This window comes from Camelus ferus, chromosome 21 (genome assembly GCF_009834535.1).
Source record: "Camelus ferus isolate YT-003-E chromosome 21, BCGSAC_Cfer_1.0, whole genome shotgun sequence".
In the NCBI taxonomy this organism is placed as follows: Eukaryota; Metazoa; Chordata; class Mammalia; order Artiodactyla; family Camelidae; genus Camelus; species Camelus ferus.
Genome location: NC_045716.1, coordinates 29240337 through 29261932, shown reverse-complemented (window position 1 = coordinate 29261932; position 21596 = coordinate 29240337). Strand labels below are relative to the sequence as shown.

The 21596-nt window shown below is 58.0% G+C and overlaps 1 protein-coding gene across 9 annotated transcripts in view; it reads right to left on the bottom strand.

Moving 5' to 3' along the window:
• ACSF3 (acyl-CoA synthetase family member 3) overlaps nucleotides 1-21596 on the bottom strand; it is a 38246-nt gene that overhangs the window by 8343 nt on the left and 8307 nt on the right. For 4 of the 9 annotated variants that reach the window (XR_004314091.1, XM_032464622.1, XM_032464627.1 and 1 more), the window contains exons 4-10: nucleotides 16683-16837; nucleotides 15169-15314; nucleotides 9949-10089; nucleotides 9454-9566; nucleotides 4776-4902; nucleotides 606-740; nucleotides 254-365 (exon numbers count right to left, since the gene is read on the bottom strand). Coding sequence is in view for 7 of the 9 variants with exons in the window: in XM_032464622.1 (XP_032320513.1) it covers nucleotides 254-365; nucleotides 606-740; nucleotides 4776-4902; nucleotides 9454-9566; nucleotides 9949-10089; nucleotides 15169-15314; nucleotides 16683-16837 (929 nt within the window). In the remaining 2 variants the exon portion in view is untranslated. The other 5 variants (XR_004314092.1, XM_032464624.1, XM_032464628.1 and 2 more) reach the window with 5 other exon arrangements.

The window sequence follows — 21596 nt, the reverse complement described above, 5'->3', positions numbered from 1 at the left end:
AGAACTGGCCGCCGAACTCAAAGCCCTGCGGCCGGGGGGTTGGGGGCCCCGTTTCCCTCCAAGTCTTTGTGGCCCGCCGGTGACGGGCCTGAGGGTCCTGTGTCTGTCGCTGCTGTGACCACACAGCTCCCTGGGCCCTTCGTGAGTGTGTGTGTGGCGTGTGTCGGGGAGAGCTCCTTGTGTAAGAACCACGTCACCCGCCCCTCAGGCCCCCACCCCCGAGACCCCGCCAGCCCGCCTGCCGGGCCCTTACCTGGCCCACTCTTTGAGCTCTCTGTGGGACAGCGAGTGCCCCTCCCGAAGGGTCACCACTGCAGTGACCCGCTGGCCCCACGTCACATCTGGAACTCCGATTACAGCCACGTCTGGAGGAACAAGGGGCTCCTGAGAAGCAGTCGAGGCGACCAGTGCAGGTGCAGCAAGGCCGGAAATGTGGGGGAGATGCCCGGGACCCGTGGCCCCTGGGAGAGCCCACCCAGTGGCCAGAAATGAGGTGCAGCGTCCCTGAGGAGTCCAGGACGGCCCCCTCCACCAGTCCCGCCCCGGACACCCAGTCAACCTGGACTCGTCCTGTGAGGAGGCCCCAGTCCCCAGATGCCACACACCCGCGATACTGGGATGGCCCAGCAGGAGCCGCTCCACCTCCAGGGCGCTGACCTTGTAGCCGCCGGTCTTGATGATGTCCACAGACGTGCGGCCACGGATCCAGTAGCTGCCGTCCTTGAACACAGCCGTGTCACCTGGGGAGAGGCTCTGTCAGGGGGCACCTGGCCCCTGGCCATGGCTCTGAGCCGGTCAGGTGTGCACACGTGAGCCCTGGGCGTCGGGGGCGTCAGCGCTGCTCTGCAACAAGGCAGCAGGCCACTGGCAGCGGCTAGGACCTCGCGAGAGGCCAATCCAGGAGCCTTGCGGCTGGGTCCCCACGTGGGCGGCAGCATCCCAGGGGAACAGCCGGTGCCCCTCCTGCCCTTTCTCAGGACAGTGGAGCAGGAGACACGAGAGAACTGGGGCCTCTCGCTGTCCCTCCCTGGCCCTGCCACGGCAGAGCCCTGGTGGGATGCGGTGTCGCTGTGGCCCCTCTCCTGACGGGGCTCCATGTCACACGCAGTGTCTCGCAGGGAGTCTGACCAAAGGAAGGGATCCTTGTGTCCAGGCTCAGAGCGATGCCTCGGGACCTCCCTTCCCTGGCTGGGCGTGGGAGTGTGCACACACGAATGAGCCCCATGTGCACGGACGCGGGAGCGTGTGTGTGAGGGCTGCGTGGCACTTCACCGCCTGCTCTTAACACACCCCTCGCTTCACGCGGGTTAGCTGCTGGAATAAATCACAAACGTTTTGTGATGCATCACAATGCCCAGCGCAGGAGGTGCCGCCCATCACCTTGCACTCCTGCGACCCGCCGCGCACGGGGCCCCAGCCTATTAAACAAGACGGATGGCTGCGCCTGCTCATGGTGCAGCGGGAGGCCGGCCCGAGCTCAGGGCTGCAGGTGTGGCGAGCTATCCTGCCCGGCAGGAAGCGGAGGAAGGGGAGGAGCGGGAAGCTGTTGTGGTCCCGAGACAGCCTGACTGGGCAGGAGGCTGGCTGGTGGGAAAGGACATGGCGTGCAGGGTCAGGTGGGACACGGGGTCTGGATGTGGTCTGTCCTCAGTTCCACGAGGCCCACGGTGGCCCCCCTCCCATCCCTGCTGTGCTGCCCTAGCTCCGGCCACACTGGACGGCTGTTTGGCCTCCTGACAATTACCCGACCGTCGACCACGGGCCCCTTAAATGCAGCAGATCAGGTGTCTTGGCCGCCCACCGCCAAGGCGAGGCTGCACTGGCCCTCAGGCCCCTCCAAGGGCCTCCCGACCTTGCTCCCACTGGCAGCTGCCTGCTAGGGACCCTGGTTCCAACTTCTCATTCTGTAAATGTCGCAAGCCTCCACCACGGGCTGTCTCCTTCGGACGGGCTCCGGGCCCTCCTAACACACAGACCTGCCTGTTGGTGCAAAGTACCCGCCTCGCAGCACTGAGCGCCAGCTACTTGACAGTCCTTGCCAATTTGGTGAAAAGCAGGCTTTGTCCCTGTGTCTGTCTCTTTCTTGACCAGGAAGTGACACACCTTCCGTATTTCCATGGCAAACTGACCTCCTCCTGTGATCGGCTGTGGCCGTGGCCGGCTTTCCTCCTGGGGGGTTGACGGGCTCACGGTCAGCACCACTGCGCACACACCAGCCAGCTCCTCGGGACCCCGCGCCCCGCAGCCTGGCCTCGGGGACGCCCTCCACGTGTGCGCCGGGCCCTCGCTGCCTCCCGCTGCTCTGCTGCTGAGTTTTTTTTTTTTTTTTTTTTTACCTTAAATAGCCTTTCATGTTTTTTTCTGGTAATATCACGTGCTTGTTGTGGGAGAAAAAGAGGAAACTCAGCACCGAGACGCCCCCGTTACTGTGCTGGTGGGTTTTCTATCGGTGCTTTTCAACACCTTCTACCAACGCCCTCGTTTGTCATTAGGAGTGGTTTTACACCACGTCGCTTTTAACATTCAACCATGTGATGAAATCTTCAGAGAGTCAGAGATGCTGGTTCTGTTTCCTTGGGTCCAGTTCCCAGCTGCTTTAAAGCATCAAGAAGGCAACAGGAGCTGCATCCGTGTCCCCGCATCCATCCTGTGTCCTCAGATCCGTGTCCCTGCATCCATCACGTGTCCTCAGCTCTGAATGCAGGGTCAGTGTTCAGCCCTGAGGAGCCGGGTCCTGACATGGCTCCCGGCCCCAGGCAGGCTCAGGGACCCGTGTGTGTGTGTTGAACAGACTCTCTCCAGGCCTGGGCCCAGTGGTGCTCGGGGGAACGTGGTCCGTGTCGCTGTCGGGGGCCTTTCTGGAGGGAGAGCTCTGACTCCCTCCCTGAGCAGCAGCCGGGACACCCGGGGCTGGCAGTGAGCCCCCTGCTGTTGGGCCCCAGGCTTCTTGCGGGCAGGAGGGTGGTCGTGGCCAGAGCAGGAGGGGCGGCCTCTCTCCTCCTGTCCACACGCGGGAGGCCACTGAGGAGAAGCTCGCTGGACACGGCCCTCCTGGGGCTAGAACCTGAGCAGCAGGAGGGCTGGCCAGGGAAGGGTTAAGTTGAATTCATCCTGATTTCTATTTAATACCCCGCTCCCCACCCCCCCTCAACCACCCCCCAGCCTGCGCCAGAGCAGAGCTGGCACCTGCGTGCTGGCTGCCGGCTCGATAGTTACGCGGCCTGTATCGCTAATGGCCTGTGACAAAGGCGCTGGCTTCCCGGCCTCATCCCCAAAAGCCAATTAAACACATATACTCCCTTCCTGTTTGCTGCACATTACAATGAAATTAAACTGAATTTCAAAATCATTTTCTCATAAACACATTTCTTTACAATAATTAATGCATGCTACTCCTTCAGCTGAAGCGTTCAGCAGGCCCGGGGCTGACCGCCCCACGCCTCACGCCGGCCCAGGGCTCAGGGAGCCCCGCCAGCGGCAGAACCCACAGGCTCGTGCTGCCGGTGCTTTTAAAGAAAAAACTATCCGCAGTCTTTATCTGAATTTAAAAAGAAAAGAAGATGCCACAAAGCAAGTCAGATTTCCAAATCAGGGCAGCCAGAGGCGACAGGAGGGACCATGAGAAGCACAAGTCGCCCAGAAGCAGCACTTCTCACATACGTGCCGGGAGGGCAGTGACAGAGGCTGGCTTGTAAGAATTCGGTGTCTACAAAGGGAAGCCAGATACGCTGCCACGGACGGGGGCCTGGGCTCCCAGGCACGGCCTCTTCTCTGGGGGAGGGCAGAAGGGGGCCCCAAAGCACCAAGACAGTGGGGGTCTCTGCCCCTCGGTGACCTCAGGCCCACGATGGCAGCAGATTGGAGGCCCGCGCTTCCCGGAGCTCCTGGGAGTGTCAGGGTGAGCAGCTCCTGCCATGGGGTCTGTGGGGGCCTCAGGGAAAGGGCGCCCCCCTCAGGTGTGCAGGGCATCCCTCACGGCTGCCCCACCTGCGCCCCGCCTTTCCCCTCAGCTCTGCCACCCACAGAAGAACCTGCGTGAAGGTGCGTTTCTATTAAAAGGCTGGCACATGATGACGTGTGAACAGTCTTTCCTTCTGGAAAATACTGCTCTGAGACTCTTAGGAAATCGTGTATGTTCGGCACCGGGCGACAAGGACAGGACGAAGTGCCCAGAACCGCACCTCGTAGGTGTCGGGAGCTGCTGCTCCGGTGTGTCCTGGACGAGCACACCCCAGCGTCCGTGCAGCCGTGAACATGAGCGGGGCCAGCAGCCGCTGTTCTGTCCACACCCAGACCAGGCCGCAGGGACCTGAGGGCTCTGGGCGCAGGGCCGGGGAGAGGGCCCTGACGTGGAGGACTGCCGCCTGCCCATGCACCACCCAGGCTCTGCCACACTCCCTGCTCTGGCAGACAGCACGCAGACAGCAGATGCCCAAACCAAGCCGAAAGTAAACCACCTTCTGTCAAAACGGCTTTAACCTGAGCAGGGGAGGGGTTACCAAGCAGGCGAGGTGGGGGTGGGAGGGAGGAGGGTCTCGGATGCAGAGTGCAGAGGTCACTCAGTGGTGGTGTCCTGACCCACAAGGGGCAGCGGGACCACCAGGTGCAGGGCCATGGGCTCAGGCGCTTCCTTCCGGGGGATGGGGTGCTGTGGGGGTGCAGTCCCCCCACCCCCTGCCTCAGCCCTCGACGGGGCTTCAGGGTGTCCTGGTCCAGTGGTTCCTGGTGGCCGAGTCCAGCCCCGTCCCCTACCCCTCTGGGCCCCTCCCTCCTACCTGTTTTGAACCAGCCGTCTGAGGTGAAGGCGTTTTTCGTCTCTTCGGGTTTATCCCAGTACCCACGGAACACGGAGGGCCCCCTGACGAGGAGCTCCCCCTCCGTCTCCTCGAAGCCGGGGGTCACCTGTGGTGCAGGCAGGAAACGAGCGTCAGAGGCCAGTCCCTCTCAGGGCTGGACCGCCCAGCCTTCCTGGCGCCCCACCCCTCGGGGGAGCACACACTGCTGGAGGCTTTTGTGGGGACGACGACAGGAACACCAGGAAAGCGCAGGGACCTCGGTGGATGTCACGCATCAGCACCTGCTGCACTTGCCCGGCCCCCAGGGATCCACAGGGTCCTGGCAGGCGGGGACCTCGGTGTTCCCTCTGTGGCCACAGTTGGGGCGGGGAGGAGGCTGGGTCTTACGAGAACCTAAGTCAGGGCCTCTGTGACGCCAGGAAGGGGCCGGCGAGGCGGCCACCAGGCACCAGGGCCTCACGCCCATCCTTGTCCTGAGCTAGCAAGGACACTGTGAACCAGGGACCCAGGAGCTCTCCTGTTCTGCTTCGCTCCCCTTGGAGTGAACTCCTTGGAGTGAACTTCTCTGGGGGAAGACTCACCCCCTTTCAGAAGGAGTCAGAGGCCCTTTGAAATGGGCTGTGAAACCGTCTGAGTTGCTAGTCTGAGGCCTGGAAAGAGCTGAACTTCCCCAGGGCGAGGCGCACCACCTGAAGCAGCTCTGCTCGGTTCGCAGAGCAGCCCGGGTCCCACAGAGGGAGCGCTCCCCAGGGCTGGGCTGCACCTCCGGGCCCAGGGGCTCCTGCAGGCAGCCTGCTTGGAGGAGGCGACTGTTTTTCCAACTGAATCACAGACTATTTGAATTTCACCGGTTTTCCCACTGTTGTCCTTCATCTGCCCCACGGTCAGCCTGGCCGTGTGGGGGCACACCTGCAGGGCAAAGGCTGGAAAACCAAGTGACGTGGAAACCGGCCCCAAGGACGGCAGTTCGGGACTTGCAGACTCAAACCAAGTGGATAAGAGTAAAACAAAAATGGTAAAAAAACCAAAGACAATACTCTCATCTGGATGTAAAGAAGACTCTGAGTGTTCCAGCACAACATCAAAACGTCCAGAACGCAACACGAAATTACTCAGCACATGAAAAGCCAAGAAAACAATGGCTCCTGTGGGAAAGGGCCCCCGAGCAGGACGCCGGCGGACGGCTCGGGGCACAAGCGCCTAGAGATGTCACAGCCCGCGCGGTCGCTGTGCCTGACACGCAGGGGTGGCGCCGGAGGAGGGTGGGAATCAAGTTGCAGGAGGGAAAGAAAAGACACAAAGCAGAACCAAGTGGAAATGTTAGAATTGAGAAATACGACAGCCAGAGTAAGGAAAACCTGCTGGATGGGCTCAGTGCAAAATGGAGAGCACAGAGAACCTGAGAACTGGAGGGTGGACCCACAGGGACCGTCCAGTCTGAACGGAGAAACGCCATGGGGAGAAGCAGCCGTCGCGGAGCCTAGGTCAGTGCCCCAGGGGCTGACGCGCCTGCTCGGGACTCCCAGCAGAGGAGAAGCAGGGGGCAGGAAGACACTTGACAGAGTCTGGCCTGACACTCTCCAAGTCTGGTGAAATACACAAACATAAGCTTCAGAAAGCTCAGTGGACCCCAAATAGGACAAGCCCAGATACACCCCAAACCAATCACTGAAAACGGAAAGTCAAGAAGAACACCCTTGAGAGCAGCCAGACGAGGGTGGGAACGGAGGAAGCAGGTGGCTGCTGACTTCTCGCAGAAACAGCGGAGGCCGGAGACAAGCGCGGTGACATCTCGTAAGGGTTGAAGTAAGTGTCAGCCCAGAATTCCAAATCCAGTGAAAACAACCTTCAGGAATGAAGGTAAAGTAAGAACGTTCTTAGGAGATGAAAAATTAGGAGAATCTGTTGTCAGCAGGTCTGATCTAAGAGTCACGAAAGAATGTTCTTCAGCCAGGAGGGCAACGACACCAGAACCAACCAGGAAGGCAGGAGTGAAGGGGGAGCAGCGGGACTGGGGCTGCCAGGGGAACGAAATGCATCCCCCCCCCCCGCCCCACTGTAATGGAGCCAACCACGCACGAAGGTGTGGCAGCCACCATGTAAAGGGTGGGGGTGGAGCGACCCATGCGGCGACAAGACTCTCTGCTCAACCAGGCTGCAGTCAGGGCCTGAGCCTTCTCCTGGCCCATCGGTGCACTTCCTATAAAACCCAGTTTCAGCAAGAACTCTGCTAAGCCCCCACCGTGACATCTGATCACCCTCATATCTAACCGTGTTCCTCACCGCCCCCACCCCAGCATCTCCCAGGTGATGTCTGATCACCCCGGCCAGCCTTCAGCAAAGATCCTGTTAGGCCAGTTTAGCCAGAATCCTCCCACCCCTGATGTTTCCTCTTAGTAACTGCCCATCCACTGACCCCACGTGCCCCTTGGCTGTGCATCCCCACTTGCGGGCGCCGTGCTGGGAGCTGAGCCCCATCGCTCCCCCTCCTGCAGACCCACTGCGGTGGCCGCCACACGCATCGTGACAGTCCTGAGTGACGTTGGCCTCACCGTCTTTAACATGTGATGAATCATTTTTTCTTTGACGGTGGTCGGAGTTCTATGTTGTTCTGGAAGTGTCACAATGTTGAATCCAAGTAGGTTTTGAAAAGTGAAGTATGTATGTTGTAGTTCCTAGAACAACTACTAAAGACTAACAAAGACTGACATTCAAAAACAACAGATACATTTAAATAGAATACTAAGAAAATGGCCCCAAAGGGAAGCCAAGCGATGAGAAACTGCGGGACCAGACAGTAAGCAAGCAGCGCACGCGAGGCTTAAATTCAAATGTGTCAAAAACCACATGAAACGCATGCGGTCTACACAGGCCAATTAGAAGACAGACTGGATTAAAACCCATGCGTGGTCCAACCATACGCTGTCTGTAGGAGACACACTTCAAATACAGTGATACAGTAGGTCAGAAACAAAAGGCTGGAGCAATGTACACCGTGCAAACATCCATCAAGCGAAGCGAAGCGGCTGCATTAACGTCAAGCAAAACGAACTCAGCAGCGGAGCATCACCAGCAGCGTCAGCAGGATGACAGCAGTCAGCTCACCAAGACACAGCAATTATAAACGTGCCTTCACCAAGCAACAGGCTTTCAAAGTGTGTGACACAAAAACCTGCGGCAGAAACTGACAATTCCAGCTGGAGAATTCAACCCGCTCACTTGGTAACAGAACCAGTCGTCAGAGAACCACAGACAGGGGAGACCTGAGCTCCAACTACCTTCACCGGACGGACATGCACACCTCGACCAGAACCACAGAACACACTCTTCTGTGGTTAAACATTAAACTAGAGATCAATAGCAGAAAAATTTCCAAATACCTGAAAATAAAGAACACACTTCTGAATAATCCATGAGTCAAAAAAGGCTTAGGGAAAATTAGAAAACATTTTGAATTGAATGAAAATTAAAATACAACATACCAAACATTTAGGGGCAGAGCTAGAGCAACGTTTAGAGGGAAGTTCATGTCGCTAAATGCATGTGTTATACGAGAGGGAACGTCTCAAATCAATAACCTAAAGTTTGATGTTAAGAAACTAAAGAAAGTGAAAAATAAGTCAAGAGCAAGCAAAAGAAAAGCAACAAAGATAAAAATGGAAACCAATTAAAAGTCAAAAGAGAAAAGCAACAGAGAATTTTTATATTCAATGAATTCAGAAGTTCTTTAAAAAAAGTTCAATAAAATGGACAAACTTTTAGCAAGAATAGCAAAGGAAAAAATAGAAGACAAATGATCAGTATGAGGCGTGGGAAGGATATCGCTTCAGACTATGTGGACGTTAAAAGAATAAGGAAACATTATGGAAAACTATGCACATAAACCCTTCAATTCCTCGAAAACACAATCTACTGAAACTCGTCCCAAACGTGCCAGGTGACCTGGATGGTCCTATAGCTATTAAAGACATGGGATTAATAGTTAAAACCTTCCAAAAAGGAAAGCTCAAGGCCCCGATGGCTTTACTGGAAATTCTATAAACTACATGCCACCAATTATATACAGTCTCTTGCAGAAAACAGAAGAGGAAACACTTCTCAACTAATTTCGATGCCAGCCTTACCTAGACACACAATTCAGAAAAGACGTTTAAGAATAGGAAGCTATAGACCAAACTCCCGCATGAACATAGACGCAGAAAGCTCAACAAAGTGTTATCACATCAGCCTCAACCCTGCATAAAGAGCAGGCCAGACCACGACCAACTGCGTGAAGCAAGGAGACACTGATTTCATGTATTCTTAGGGGCAGGTTTTCACATTCAGCATCTTTGAAACTGTGCTGTGTCACCACCAGCGGTGACCTGGAACTGGTGAAGGAGGGGATGGCCAAGGGCCACGGACGCTGCCCTTTCGCACCCCCGAGACAGCAGCTGCCAGCCCGCAGGCTATGTGGCCTCAGACGTGGAGCAGAGAGTCAGGGTCTTCTGGGACCAAAGCCAAGTCTTCCAGCGAAATCCCCTCAAGACCCCCAATCATTCAGCACGCCACCTGGGCCCGCATGGCAGGGACGCCACCTCTGCAACAGGCTTGTGGGCGGCCAGGGCCGTGTGGTGGCCCTGGGACCCCCGTGCAGCCGCGAGAACACCGGGCTCACCCTGGTCTCTGTCTCGTTCCCTTCCGCGTGGATGATGTAAGGGCAGCCGTCCTTCTGCGGGTTTTCTGAGACAATGCGCACCTCGACGCCAGGCAGCGGGGTCCCCACCGAGCCTGTGAGGGGCAGAGAGACACGAGGGAGACGGTCAGCTGTGTTCTGAAGGAGATGGCGGCACGCCCGAGGTGCTGGGTCAGCCTGACTGCACGCACTCGGGTGGGAGGAGCCCCGGGAGCAGAGAGCAGCACCCACGCCGGACACGCAGAGCTGCAGCCGGCACTCCGGACACTCCAGAGAGCCCGAAGGCCCCTCAGGAGGGCCGCCCAGCACCTGGGCAGGGTGCAGGGGCCCTTCAGTTGCACAGATGAGCGAGGGACTTGCGGGGGAGCTGTGCAGAGCAGCTCCAAGAAGGACCGTGCAGAGGGCACGCGGGGAGCCAGGGTCCTCACGGCAGGGGTGGACGCATGCAAAGGGCACACGGGGAGCCGGGGTCCTCACGGCAGGGGTGGCGCCAGAGCCCTGTCTCGCCTGTTAGGTGTTTGCTCAGCACGTTCACCCGTGTGGTGGGCCAGCAGACAAGCCAACGGGGAGCCTGCAGAGGTGAGGGCAGGTGCTGGCTGCACGGAATCCCCACGGCCACTGTGATAAACAAAGGACGAAGGGCAGAGATTCCAAGACCAAAGGCCCAGCGTCTGAGCATTCCCGCCAGGGTTCCTGGCCCTCTTTACCACGGGAATCAGTGAGCACCTGTCCCAGGAAGCAGACTCAGCGAAGCCCACGAGCCGCTCAGTGTCCTGGGATCCACACTCGTCTCAATCTGGTACATGCGTCTTGTGTTGCTGGAATGGGCCTAGCCTGTCCTCCTCAGCCTGTCTTCTGTCTGAGGCCCCGAGGGTCCCCACGGCCACCTCCTCTTTCTTCTCTTTCCTCCCCTCCTCCTCTTTTGCTTCCAAAGATTTAAAAACTCAAGTGAAATCCACATGCGATATTCACTGTAAAGCAGATGATTCAGTGGCAATCAGCACATTCACAGCCATCACCACCATCTAGTTCCAGAACTTTCCATCAGCCCAGAAGGAAGCCAGTCCCGGTGAGCAGTCACACACCCACCCAAACAACCATTAGCCCGCCTGGTCTGTGGACCTGGCTCGGGCGCACGGTGAGGGCCCTCCCATCTCTTTCTGCCAGTCATCCACTAGGGCCCAGAGTCTGCAACAGTGCTGGGACACTCAGGATCAGTCAGCCTGCAAGGGGGGGGCCTGTCCCTTCACATGAAGACCAGAGGCGAGAACCAGCTGTGAACACGGCAGCGTCCAGGCCCTGCCCCCTGGCTGGGCAAGCCAGGCTCCCCGCTGTGGCTGTGCATGACCCCGGTGTGGCCAAGGCCAGCGCAGGTCCCACACTCTGGATGAAAGGCCCGCTGCCCGTGGCTCTGTCTTCAGTGAAGAGCTCTCTGCTGCCATCTGCACTGCTCCTCCCTGAACCTCACAGTCCGCTGAGGGCCAGCCGGGGCCGCAGCTTTGACTGCTGGACTGTGGACCAGGACTGGCACCTTGTAGACTCCTCCACGGTTTTCAGGCCACTCCCATTCGCTCCTGTTTTATGGCCAAACTTCAGCAGGCTGACCTTGGTTGCAGCCCTCAGTGACTACAACACGTGATCATAATTTTGATGTCAGTGTGTGTGAAAGCCACAGGACAAATGTTCCAGGGAGGAACTGGGCGGATGAAGGGCAGGAGAGAAAGGCCGTGTGAGAGGACACGCAGCGGGCTGCACCAGCTGGCACCCCCACATGCTGGGCCAGCTGTCCCCCACCCTGTGTTCTGAGTCGGGGGGTGGTGTCTTGCTGCTTGAGCGAGGTGTGCTGTGAACTGACTTACTACCTTCTGAGACTGGCCGGGACGGTCTCCCCAGCAGTCTGCCGGGGAGAGAGCACTCCGCAGATACACGTAAGCCATCAGGCAGAGTGATCATCTTATCAGGAGGCACTTCATCAACTCAGGACAGGCTCTCAAGCAGGACCACCCACCTCACTCAGGAACAAGAGCTGCTCTTCCCTTTCCTCCCGAGCTCTCGTCCCAGCAGCGGGGTGATGCCTGCCCAGGCCCGAGCCCTCCTGACAGCGAGGCCTCCCAAAGTGTCAGCCCCGTGAAACCGAGCAGGACCTTCGGGGCCCTCCAGGTTCAACAGCCGCTGTGTTCCCCATTTCTTGTTTGTCAAAAAGGCTTTTCGTCTCCTAGGCCTTCCCTGAGTTCCAGAGAGCGGACTCAAGCTGCTGCTGATTAGGGAAGTAAGGGAACACAGAAACAAAGGAGAAGCCGTTATGCCGGACAGTTTGAACGATAAATCAGTGCTAAAACAGAATCCGCGTTTCTCCACACGGGATGTACATGACAGTCTGACCCAGACCTCTGAGCTGTCCTCACCCCGGTGGGAGACGGTGACCACGTGCTGAGACCCCAGGCTGGAACCAGAAGGTTGGCACCCCCGACCAACTGAGGCGGGAAGCCCCATAAAAAGACTGGCAGGAGCCCCAGGCAGGACCCCCAGGCAGGGCCACTACTCTCCTGACAGCCCCATCCGGCTCCCTGGCCCAGTGGCCTCATTCACTTTCTGCCTCTGAAAAGGTTTGCTTCTAGGAAAGGGGGACTTACCCCTGACATTCTATTGGTTCCCTAAGCTAACTCCTGATTGGTCCATTTATAGTACTTCATTTGCATGGAGCTCACTCCTGATTGGTTATTTCTCTCCCTCCTGATTGGTCCATTTCTACAAAGCTTGTTCCTAATTAGTCAACTTTTGTTATACCTTATTTGCATATGATGTTGCAAAGTGTAAACTGGCAGCCTATAAAAGCCAGTGTAAACCTACAGACGGGGTCCAGAGCTTGGAGTGTTAACTCCTCTGGGCCTGCTGGCGTAATAAACCTGAGCTCTCCAACTCTCCCAGTGCTGCTTGGTTTCTCACCCGGATCCAGGTTGCTGTCACAACTGAGCTGAAACACCGAGCTGTAACACATTTTTGTGCAACACAACCTGAAGAAAATCATGCAGTCTTGTAGCCTCACCCCACGTGTTGCTTCTAAAAGCCATCTGGGACTTTGGGCCTTGAGCACAAGCACCCTACTCTTTGGTTGGTGCCCTACAAATAAACCTGTGCTTTCCGTCCCCACAACATGGTGTTAGGAGCTTGGCTTTGCTGCGTGGTGGGTACGTGCAGACCCAAGTATGGTTCACTAATGCCTGCACTCGCCTCCCCAGAAGGAAGCAGGCAGGGGCTTAGGTCCAGGCGCTGGGACCACAGGAAGATAGGCGTAGAGAAGGGGGAATCCACTGTGGCCTCAGGGCAGGGGAGGTGAGGGGCCACCCGATACTGTACCTCAGTCCTACAAGACTGCCCGTCCCTCCGGTGTGTCCCTGTTCACCCACAACTTCTGTCCAACCTGCTGCAAACTGGGGACGCACCCTAGGTAACTGTAGTCCCTCCCACCCATGGGGACACACCTTATGTAGATACAGCCCCTCCCACGCACGGGGACACACCTCAGGTAGACACAGCCCCTCCCAACATGGGGACACCCTTACATAAATGCAGCCCCTCCCACCCTACGTAGGTGTAGCCCATCCCACCCATGGGGACGTAGGCTACGTAAACGTAGCGCTCCTACCCTACGTAGACGGAGCTGCCCCCATACTACGTAATCGTAGCCCACCCACCCACAAGGACGCACCGCGGGTAGCCAGAACCCTTCCCACACCCCGGGGACGGCGCCCCCTCCAAGTCCCCCAGGGTGGCATGCTGGCTGCACACACAAGGGCTCTCTTTAAATCAGTCGGCAGCTCCCTGGCCCCACGACTCCGCCGTTTCCGGGGCTTGCGGGCCCTGCAGCGGGTCTGGGTTGGAGAGAAGGAAGCCGCTCCTGTCCGGGCCCCACGGAGCCCACGTCTGATCTCAGCCTCCGATTAGAGCATCAGGTCCTGCCGGGCGGCTGAATTAGCCGTGCCCCTCGGGTAACTGACCCGGAGCCGCACTCGGCCGCGTGCCCCTTGCGCGGTCAGGGAGCCTGCAGTGAGCCCTGGGGTGGTTGGTGCGACCACAGGAGCAGCGCTGTGCCCGGGGAGGAGCCGCCATGTCCTGAGTGGGATGGGGACACAGGCCGGGCTCCCACAAGAGTCCAGGGCCTCCGGCTGGAAGGGCCAGGTGTGGGAGTCGGGGGTGTAGAGAAGCCCCTCTGCCTGATCTTTCCGGGGATTGTGCTCAGGGGCTTCTTCAGGGGTTCAAGGTTGAGGGCTCCTTCAGACTGAAGACGCCCCGCACGGATGTGAGAGGCCTACGGGGTGCCTGGCGCCCTGTGCACAGGAGGCGTGCGGCCTCTGTGCTGTCCTGAACCGTCTCTGAGTCTGCAGAGGGGCTGCGGCCATAATTTAAGATTCCAGAATTTCTGCCCATAAGCCTGGGGTTTCAAGAGCATTTGGGCCCCTCCTTCTGCAGAGGGGCTGGCCAGGTCTCCGGCCCCTCCACGCACCCCACCCTCCACCTTTCCACAGACGGTCCAGACCCACCCTTTGCTGCTGCGACCCGTCTTTCCAGGTCTAGCTCTCAGCCTGTTTGCTCTCCTTAAGGCCCAGAAGGTTCCCTGTCCATCTCTTGGCCCTTCTCTTCCTCCAGACTCAGCCCGACAGAGGGTGTCACGATCTGACCACGCGGATACCCGCTGTCTGTGTGGCATCCTGGGCCCTCCTGTGTCAGCAGGGTAAGACCCTCCCTGTATCCGGCTGTTCTGTGAACAGCCTGCAGCTTCTCAGAAAGTTAAGACCCACCTTCTGACCCAGCAAGTGCACTCCGGGGTGTCTCCCCATGAAAATACAGACGTGCTCACACAGACCTGCACACAAACATTTACAACAGCCGGGCTGGGAACTGTCCAAAACTAGACACAGCCTGCTGTCCTCCAGTGGTGGCCCGTCCACACCACGGACACTGCCTGGCACAGGGTGCCTCAGGCGCCTCCTGCTGAGAGAAGCCAGACCCAAAAGGAGGTCCTGGAGGCTTCGTCTCCATGTCCCAGAAGCAGCACAGCTCAGGGAGAGAAGCCAGGTCAATGCTCGCCCGGCCTGGGCTGGGGAGGCGCTGACCACAGAAGCGGAGCTCAGAGACCGTGAAACCGCCTCCACGCCGGGAGAGATGGCAGTGACACAGACCCGAAGCAGGAAGGGACACGTGGGCGGACAGGCAGGAGCACAGGTACAGATGGTTTCACTTTTGCTTCCGAGACACCACTTGTATTTTGGACCAACTGGCGGGGACTTACCGTGGGGGGTGGATAGGGGCCCGGAACAGAACACGCGTGCGTCTCAGGCCTCGGGCTCCACCTGCAGGCTCCCATCAGGGATCTGGGGCCTGAGGCCTGCGCATGGGATGTCCTAGAGGAGGCTGCGCAGCAAGACCAAGGGCAGCACCGCCCAGACACGTGCAGACAGCCAGGCGCAGGCGGGGTGCCGCCATGGCTCCTGCTGCTGCCAGCCTGCGGTGGCAGTTCTCCCGGGGCGGCCCAGTCTGGGCATCAGCACCCGCGGGAGGCCCTCTGCCAAGCACGTGGCTTCTGGTGGTTCCTGTTCTTCCCCCCTGCTTCCCCATCACCCGTCAGGGCAGCCTCCTCCACAGCCTGGGCCACCGAGGGCTCAGCGCAGGGGACACAGCTGGCGGGCCTGTGCGTACCTGGCAGGCGAGCTGTGGCCAGGGGGTTGGACAAGGCCATGCCAATCTCCGTCATCCCGTACCTCTCCAGCAGGGTGTGGCCGGTGGCACCCTTCCACTTCTCCAGCACGGGCAGGGGCAGCGCAGCTGAGCCCGAGACCATCAACCTGCCGGCACAACCACACGCACCTCAGCCTCTCAGGGTGACAGGGCTCCCTCTGCGCCCCGTGTCCCCCCACCAGCACTCTTCTCATGGAATTCATGGCGAGTTTAGAATGCAACTAGGTCTTCCCAAGGAACGGGCAAGCAGAGTAAGAGAAAGAAGTGACTTTTAGGGTCTTTGGTGGCAGGCTTTGCAATAATCAGTGTGCTATTCACAATTTTAAAAAAACAAAGCTAAAATAAGGTGGTGACGGATAATCTGGTTTATACATAAAATGCCACAGGTCCGAGGAGGAAGAGGGGCACGAAAGGAGGCAGCCTACGGTGAGGGCACGTGCGCTTGGGTCCTCCACTCACTGCCTGGTGCTGCCGGCTCAGCGGTGACAGCGACAGTCATGTGACATCCGAGAGCTGCGGCCTGCACGTGCACCAGGTCACACCAGCCGTGTGTGTATCTGCCTCTGGTTGGGGCTGGAGCAGTCACCAAGCTGCACTAGCTCCCACGGGGGCACAGTCACAAGGACCCGGTCCCCAGAGCCTGGCCGGCGAGGTCCACGGGCCTCTGTCACCCAGAGGTCACTCTGAAAGCCCTCCCTCCAATCTCACTCTCATCTGGGCAGAAGGTGCTACCGATCCCACTCATGTCCTGGTGGCCAGGCACTGGACGCCTCCCCCTGCAGCTGCCCAGGCCCCGCCCGCCACCCCGTGAAGGTGGGCTGGGCGGGTGGCCGGCAGCAGCAGCCTCAGGAAAGGGCTCCGGTTCCACCACGGAGTCTTCACAGAGGAGGAGCCAAGAGGGGTAATGGGAACCAAAGCACAACAAGACACAGAATTCTCTCCGGGAGGCGGAGGGCCTCCGTGTGCCCCTCTGAAGGGCAGGGTCAGATGCACAGGTCACGAGCCCCTGGAGGGTCCACGGGGTCAATGCCTCCCGGGCGCGCGCCGCCTGTCGGGCTGCTGGGGACCGACGCGCGCTCTCTAGGCGAGCCGCCCCCAGCCACGGCAGAGGGGAAGCGGCGGGTCTGCAGGCTCTGAGAACACGCAGAGCGAGCTCCCGCCTCTGAAGCAGCCAGGACGGCCAGCACGCCTGTTGGGCGGGGTCTGCGCCAGGACGGGCGTGGGCTCAGCAAGGACGTCCTCACCCTTGCGCTTCAGGCCCCCCCACGAGGCAGACGGACGGACAGACGGACAAGGAGACGGAACAGCAACAGGGGCGCAGCGGCCAGGCAGGGATGCGGGCGCGCGGACGTGCAGACGCCGCGCTTCAGGGAGCACTGCTTCCTCGGCCTCCGCAGCACTGACTCAGTAAAAGTACGCCCTGTCTGCGGGTCGTTAAGGCTCTCTGGACAGGAAGGTGGACTGTTTTCGCTCACCTAATTTTTTCCTCACAGACCGCGCGCACGAAGTCCCGGACGTGAGGCTGGCCGAAGTGTCTGTCGTGATAATCCATCAGCTTGCTGTATATGGTCGGCACGGCCATGAACACATTCACCCGTGGACTCTGAGAACTCAGGAACTTTTCCCAAACCTGGAGAGAAAACAGAAAAGCGCACAGCGGGACGGGCAGGAATCACCTGTGCACAGATGTGCATGGACCCCCGGCTCTGGGAGCAGCGCTCTCAGCAGAGGACCCCCTTTTCTTCAGCATCAGGGTCTGTAAGCGGCTCCCACCTTGGCTGGGGGGGGTCCTCACTTTTACAGGTGACGCAGCCCCTGGGCTCCTGTGGAGTCACCTGTGCAGGGACACGCATGTCTGGCCTAGGAGACTGAAGAGGAGGAGGCGGGTCAGGGAGGAGCGGGCACTGGGCCCAGGGACTGGACTCAGACCTGCCATCAGGGACGTGGCCCCTCACACTTTTCCAGCCGGTGGGATAAGAGTGGACGAGGCGGCAAGTGGCCGCCCACAGGCAGGCAGGAGCGCAGCGCTGACAGAGTGGTGACGGCAGACAGGAGCGGATGGTGGCTCCCGTGTGGAAACAGAAAATGTGACCCGTACTTAAGGAAAAAAGTCAACAGAAGCAGACCCTTGGAATCCAGATGTCGGAAATATCAGACACGGAATTTCAGGAAATTATAATAAACTATTAAACAGGTTAAAGAGTTCAGAGCAAAAGGTGAACAAAATGAGGGGTGACCAAGGGTCTCACTGGAGAAGGGGAGTGCGTGAGAGAGCCACACACCCGGGGAGCGTGCAGTGTAAGGCTGGGGCGCAGGGTGCAAGGGACAGGCCAGACGAGCACCAGGACACAGGTCAGACACGAGCCGACCTGAGCGAAGGACAGACGGAAACGGAAAGGGGAGGAGGGCAGCGATACAACATGTGGACGAGACGCCACGCCACAACCTGACAGTCAGGCCTGTCATCCTGGACACGGGAAAGAGGTGCGCTCAGCGGGGGGACGGCCACGCCCAAGGGCTGGGGGGGGGGTCAGTGGAGGGGTGGCCACGCCCACGGGCTGGGAGACCCGGCACTGCCGGGGAGGCACCTCTCCCGAACCCCAGCCAGCATGCTCTGCAGAAGCTGACAAGCTGACCTGCAGTTCCACGGAGCAGCAGTGGACACAGAGAGTTTGAACAAATGTGGAAAGGAGTAGGGTGGGGGAACTCACACTTCCCGGCCCCAAAACTTACTCCAAAACACTGGTGATTGACGCATGTGAAGCTGGTGGAAGATCAGACATGCAGATCAACAGAGCCGATGGGTCCAGAAATAAATCAATACATTGATGGCCAACTGATTTTGACAGGGGGGACCCTTTCAACAAACAGCGCTGAGACGCCTGAACAGCCACCTCCAGGAAGGTGCACTTAAGACCCTCACCTCTCTGTGTGTGGGACTCGGCAAAGCGGGTCAGAGACCCGAACGCATCAGCTAAGACTACAAAGCTTCTAAGAAAGAACAGATGAAAACCTTCAGGATCTCTGGTTAGGCAAAGATTTCTTAGACGTACAAAAACCGTGAACTGTAAAGTCTAGAAATTGATAAAATGGATTCCATCGAAATTAAAAACGTGTGCTTCAAAAGATACCATTAATAAAATGAAAAAAAAAGCAAGCCAAATGGGGAGAAGATATTTGCAAACCATCTGTGGATAAAGGAGGGATCCAGGCCACAGAGAACCCTTGCAATTCAGTAATAAGATAAATAGCCCAAGTTAAAAATGGGCAGGAGACCTCAACAGACAGCTTACTAGGGAAGACACGTGGATGCAAGTGAGACCGTGAAGAATGCTCACCGTCCTTAGTCGTCAGGGAAGCACAAATTTAAACCGCAGTGAGACACCACGCCGTATCCACTACAATGACTCTCGTAACGATTTTAAAAACCAATAAACCGGTGTTGGTGAGGACGTGGAGAAACTGGACCCTCATACGCTGCTGGTGAGAATGTGAGCAACATAGCCACTTTGGAAAGCAGTCTGGCAGTTTCTTAAAACATGAACAGTAAATGTACCAGACCAACCTGGCAATTCTGCTCCTACGTATCTGCTCAGGGTGAATGAGAAGTGCCCGCAGCAGCATTATTCCTAACAGACAAGAACTGGAGCCCATCCAAGTGCCCCACAGATGACAAAGAGGCGAACCCGCGGTGGCCCAGCCCACGGTGAAGCGCTCCTCACCAACCAGGCAGCAGGCCTCTAATGCACACGCTGCAGCATGGGCAACAAAGCTCAGAGACACTCCGCAGAGTGCAGAGGTCAGACACACAGTATGCAACGCCCAGAAAAGGACAGAGGACAGCCCCGGGGCGGGGGGGGGGGGGGCGGGGGCTGGAGGTGGAAGCAGGCACTGAGGTAACATTGAACAAACCCAGTAAATTTATGAACAGTCACTGAATCGTCTGCAATAGGTGAATTACATCTCAATGAAGCTGTGTTTTAAAAAGAACACGCAAAGAAAACGTTTTCAGTCAAACACAGCTGAGAGAACTTGTCAGCAGAGCTGCACCTCAAGGACCATCAAAACACTTCGTCAGGTCACGGGAAACAACCCACGAGGGAAACACAGGACTGCAGGAGCCAGCGAGGAGCCCAGAAAAGGCGCTCTGTGGGCAGTGTTCAGAGCAGCAGCAGCGGCCGTGGGTCGTGAAGGGGAAGGAGGGCGTGGCAAGGACGGGAGGGAGAGGAGCAGCGAGGCTGCCTCTCAGAGAAGACTGAGGGCACCGATGCGCTGCTCAGCCAAGGGGCTCAGGAAGAGAGAAGGCCCGCTCCCGACGCCAGCCTCACTGCAGACCTGAGAGACACTAAAGGGCCGAGGAGAGAAACTGTAAGCCACTCTGTGCCAATAGATCTGACAGTTTTGACAAAATGCACAATTGTTTTAAAAATAAAAATATACCAAAACCGACACAAGAAACAAAACAAAATATTCTAAGTCCTCTATCTGCTAAAGAAACTGAGTCCTTAATTAAAACCTTCCCAGAAAGGTTGGCCTAGATGGCTTCAGTCGAGTTCTGCCAAACACTTAAGGAAGGAACACCTCTGGCCTCACACGGACTCCTAGAGAGAGAGAAGGGGTGGGGAGGGGCCACCACAGTCCTTTCAAGAACGAGCCAGACTCCAGCACAGAAGCCTGGCAAGGATGTCACAGGAAGACTACAGACCTGTGGTCCTCGTAAACGCAGGTGCAAAGCCCTGACTCAAGCGTTAGGCAGTCAAACCTGGCAGTGTGCAGAAGGGACAGTACGTCACGCCCAGAAAGCGCACTGGGCGACTGCAAGACGAGGAAAGCGGCGACATTAGCAGCTTCCGTGTGGCCAACCTCATTAGCAGAATATTTGCTCATCTCAGTGATAAACGGATAAAGAAAACCATTTGTAATATTCAAACCTCTATAACTAAACCCTCGGCGGACAAGGGGCAGGAGCGTCCGGGAGCGAACATGGACACAACACGGTGGCCTGCGTCATGTCTATCAGTGAGACAGCAACGCTTTCCCCAAGGCTGTGTCACAGTGTCCTCCATGACTGCTTCCGAGCTACATTTACCGAAATTTAAAGTCTCTTTATCAAAAGACACTACTCAAAGTGTGAAACAATGGACCAGAGACTGGGGGGAGATTCACGGCGTTATTTCTGACGGAGGCCTTTTATCCAGAATGTACACAGAGCAACTACTGACGGGTTATAAAACGACAAACAGCTCGAGTTAAAAGCAGACAAAGGCTTCAAGAGGCAGTTCACAGAGCATCTTTCGGACGACCAGCAAGCACGGAAAAGCGCTCGCATGACGAGAAGCGCGGGCTTCCCGGGGCGGGGAGGTGCGGCCGGCGGGGCCAGGGTAGGGACAGGCACCTCGGAGAGGGTTTGGCCGTTTCTCCCAGCGTTAAACACGTGTGACCCTGTGACCCAGCAATTCTAACCCTGGGTGTTTTCCCGGAGGAGTGAAAGTGTGCATCCGCAAACAGACACGTGAGGATGTTCCCCACAGCTTCACTCGTGAAGCCAAAACTTGCAACAAGCCAGACGCCCGTCAGCAGGAGTGAATGGACGGCAGCGTGGGGGCCCTTGTGCTGGAAGGAGCTGGCCACTGACACGTGCGCCGGGGAGGCCTCAAAAGCGTGCTCAGGGGAAGGAGGGAGGCACAGAAGCGTGAGGGGCCGTGACTCTGACGCAGGTTTCAGGAGCAGGTCAGCACAGGTGAGAAGAGGTGGCTGCCTGCGGGGGCGACTGCGAGGTGTCACGACAGGGCTGAGCCGAAGGGTCACCCAGTACGGTGAGGGCGTGGAGCCACTGGGCCCTTCACGTTGCTGTAGGAGGACAGAAGGTGCGGCCGCGCCGGAGCCAAAATTAAACATACACCCAGCCTGGTGGGCGCCCAGAACCAGAATGAGCTTTAGGAGTATGTTTACAGCAGCTTTATTCACAATATCCCCAGACTTGAAACGACCCAGTAGGGATGGGGTCTGAGAGGCCCGAGCTCTGCCTGCAGCCCCTTCCACATGCTGCCTGGAAGCCCCACCTGCCTCAGTACGACGCCCACTGCTCAGACCCCAGGATGAACAGCGTCTGGGGCCACAGGTCCGCCAGGCAGCACGCTTCATGAGGGACCCGGAGTCCTGAGCAGGTGCTGGGCCCGAGGGCAGTGCCCCAGCATCCGAGCGCCCACCGCCCAGCCTCTGCCCTCAGAGTCCGCAGGAGAGCAAGCCCCGGCCCCTACATCCCGCCCTGACTTGGTGCCCGCGGCTGGAAACCTCGTCCGTGAGCAGCCAGAGGAAGCCGTCTTTGATGAGGGCTCAGTGGAGGCCGGGCAGCCCAGTTAACAACCAGGCTTCACCCTGCGGGGCGA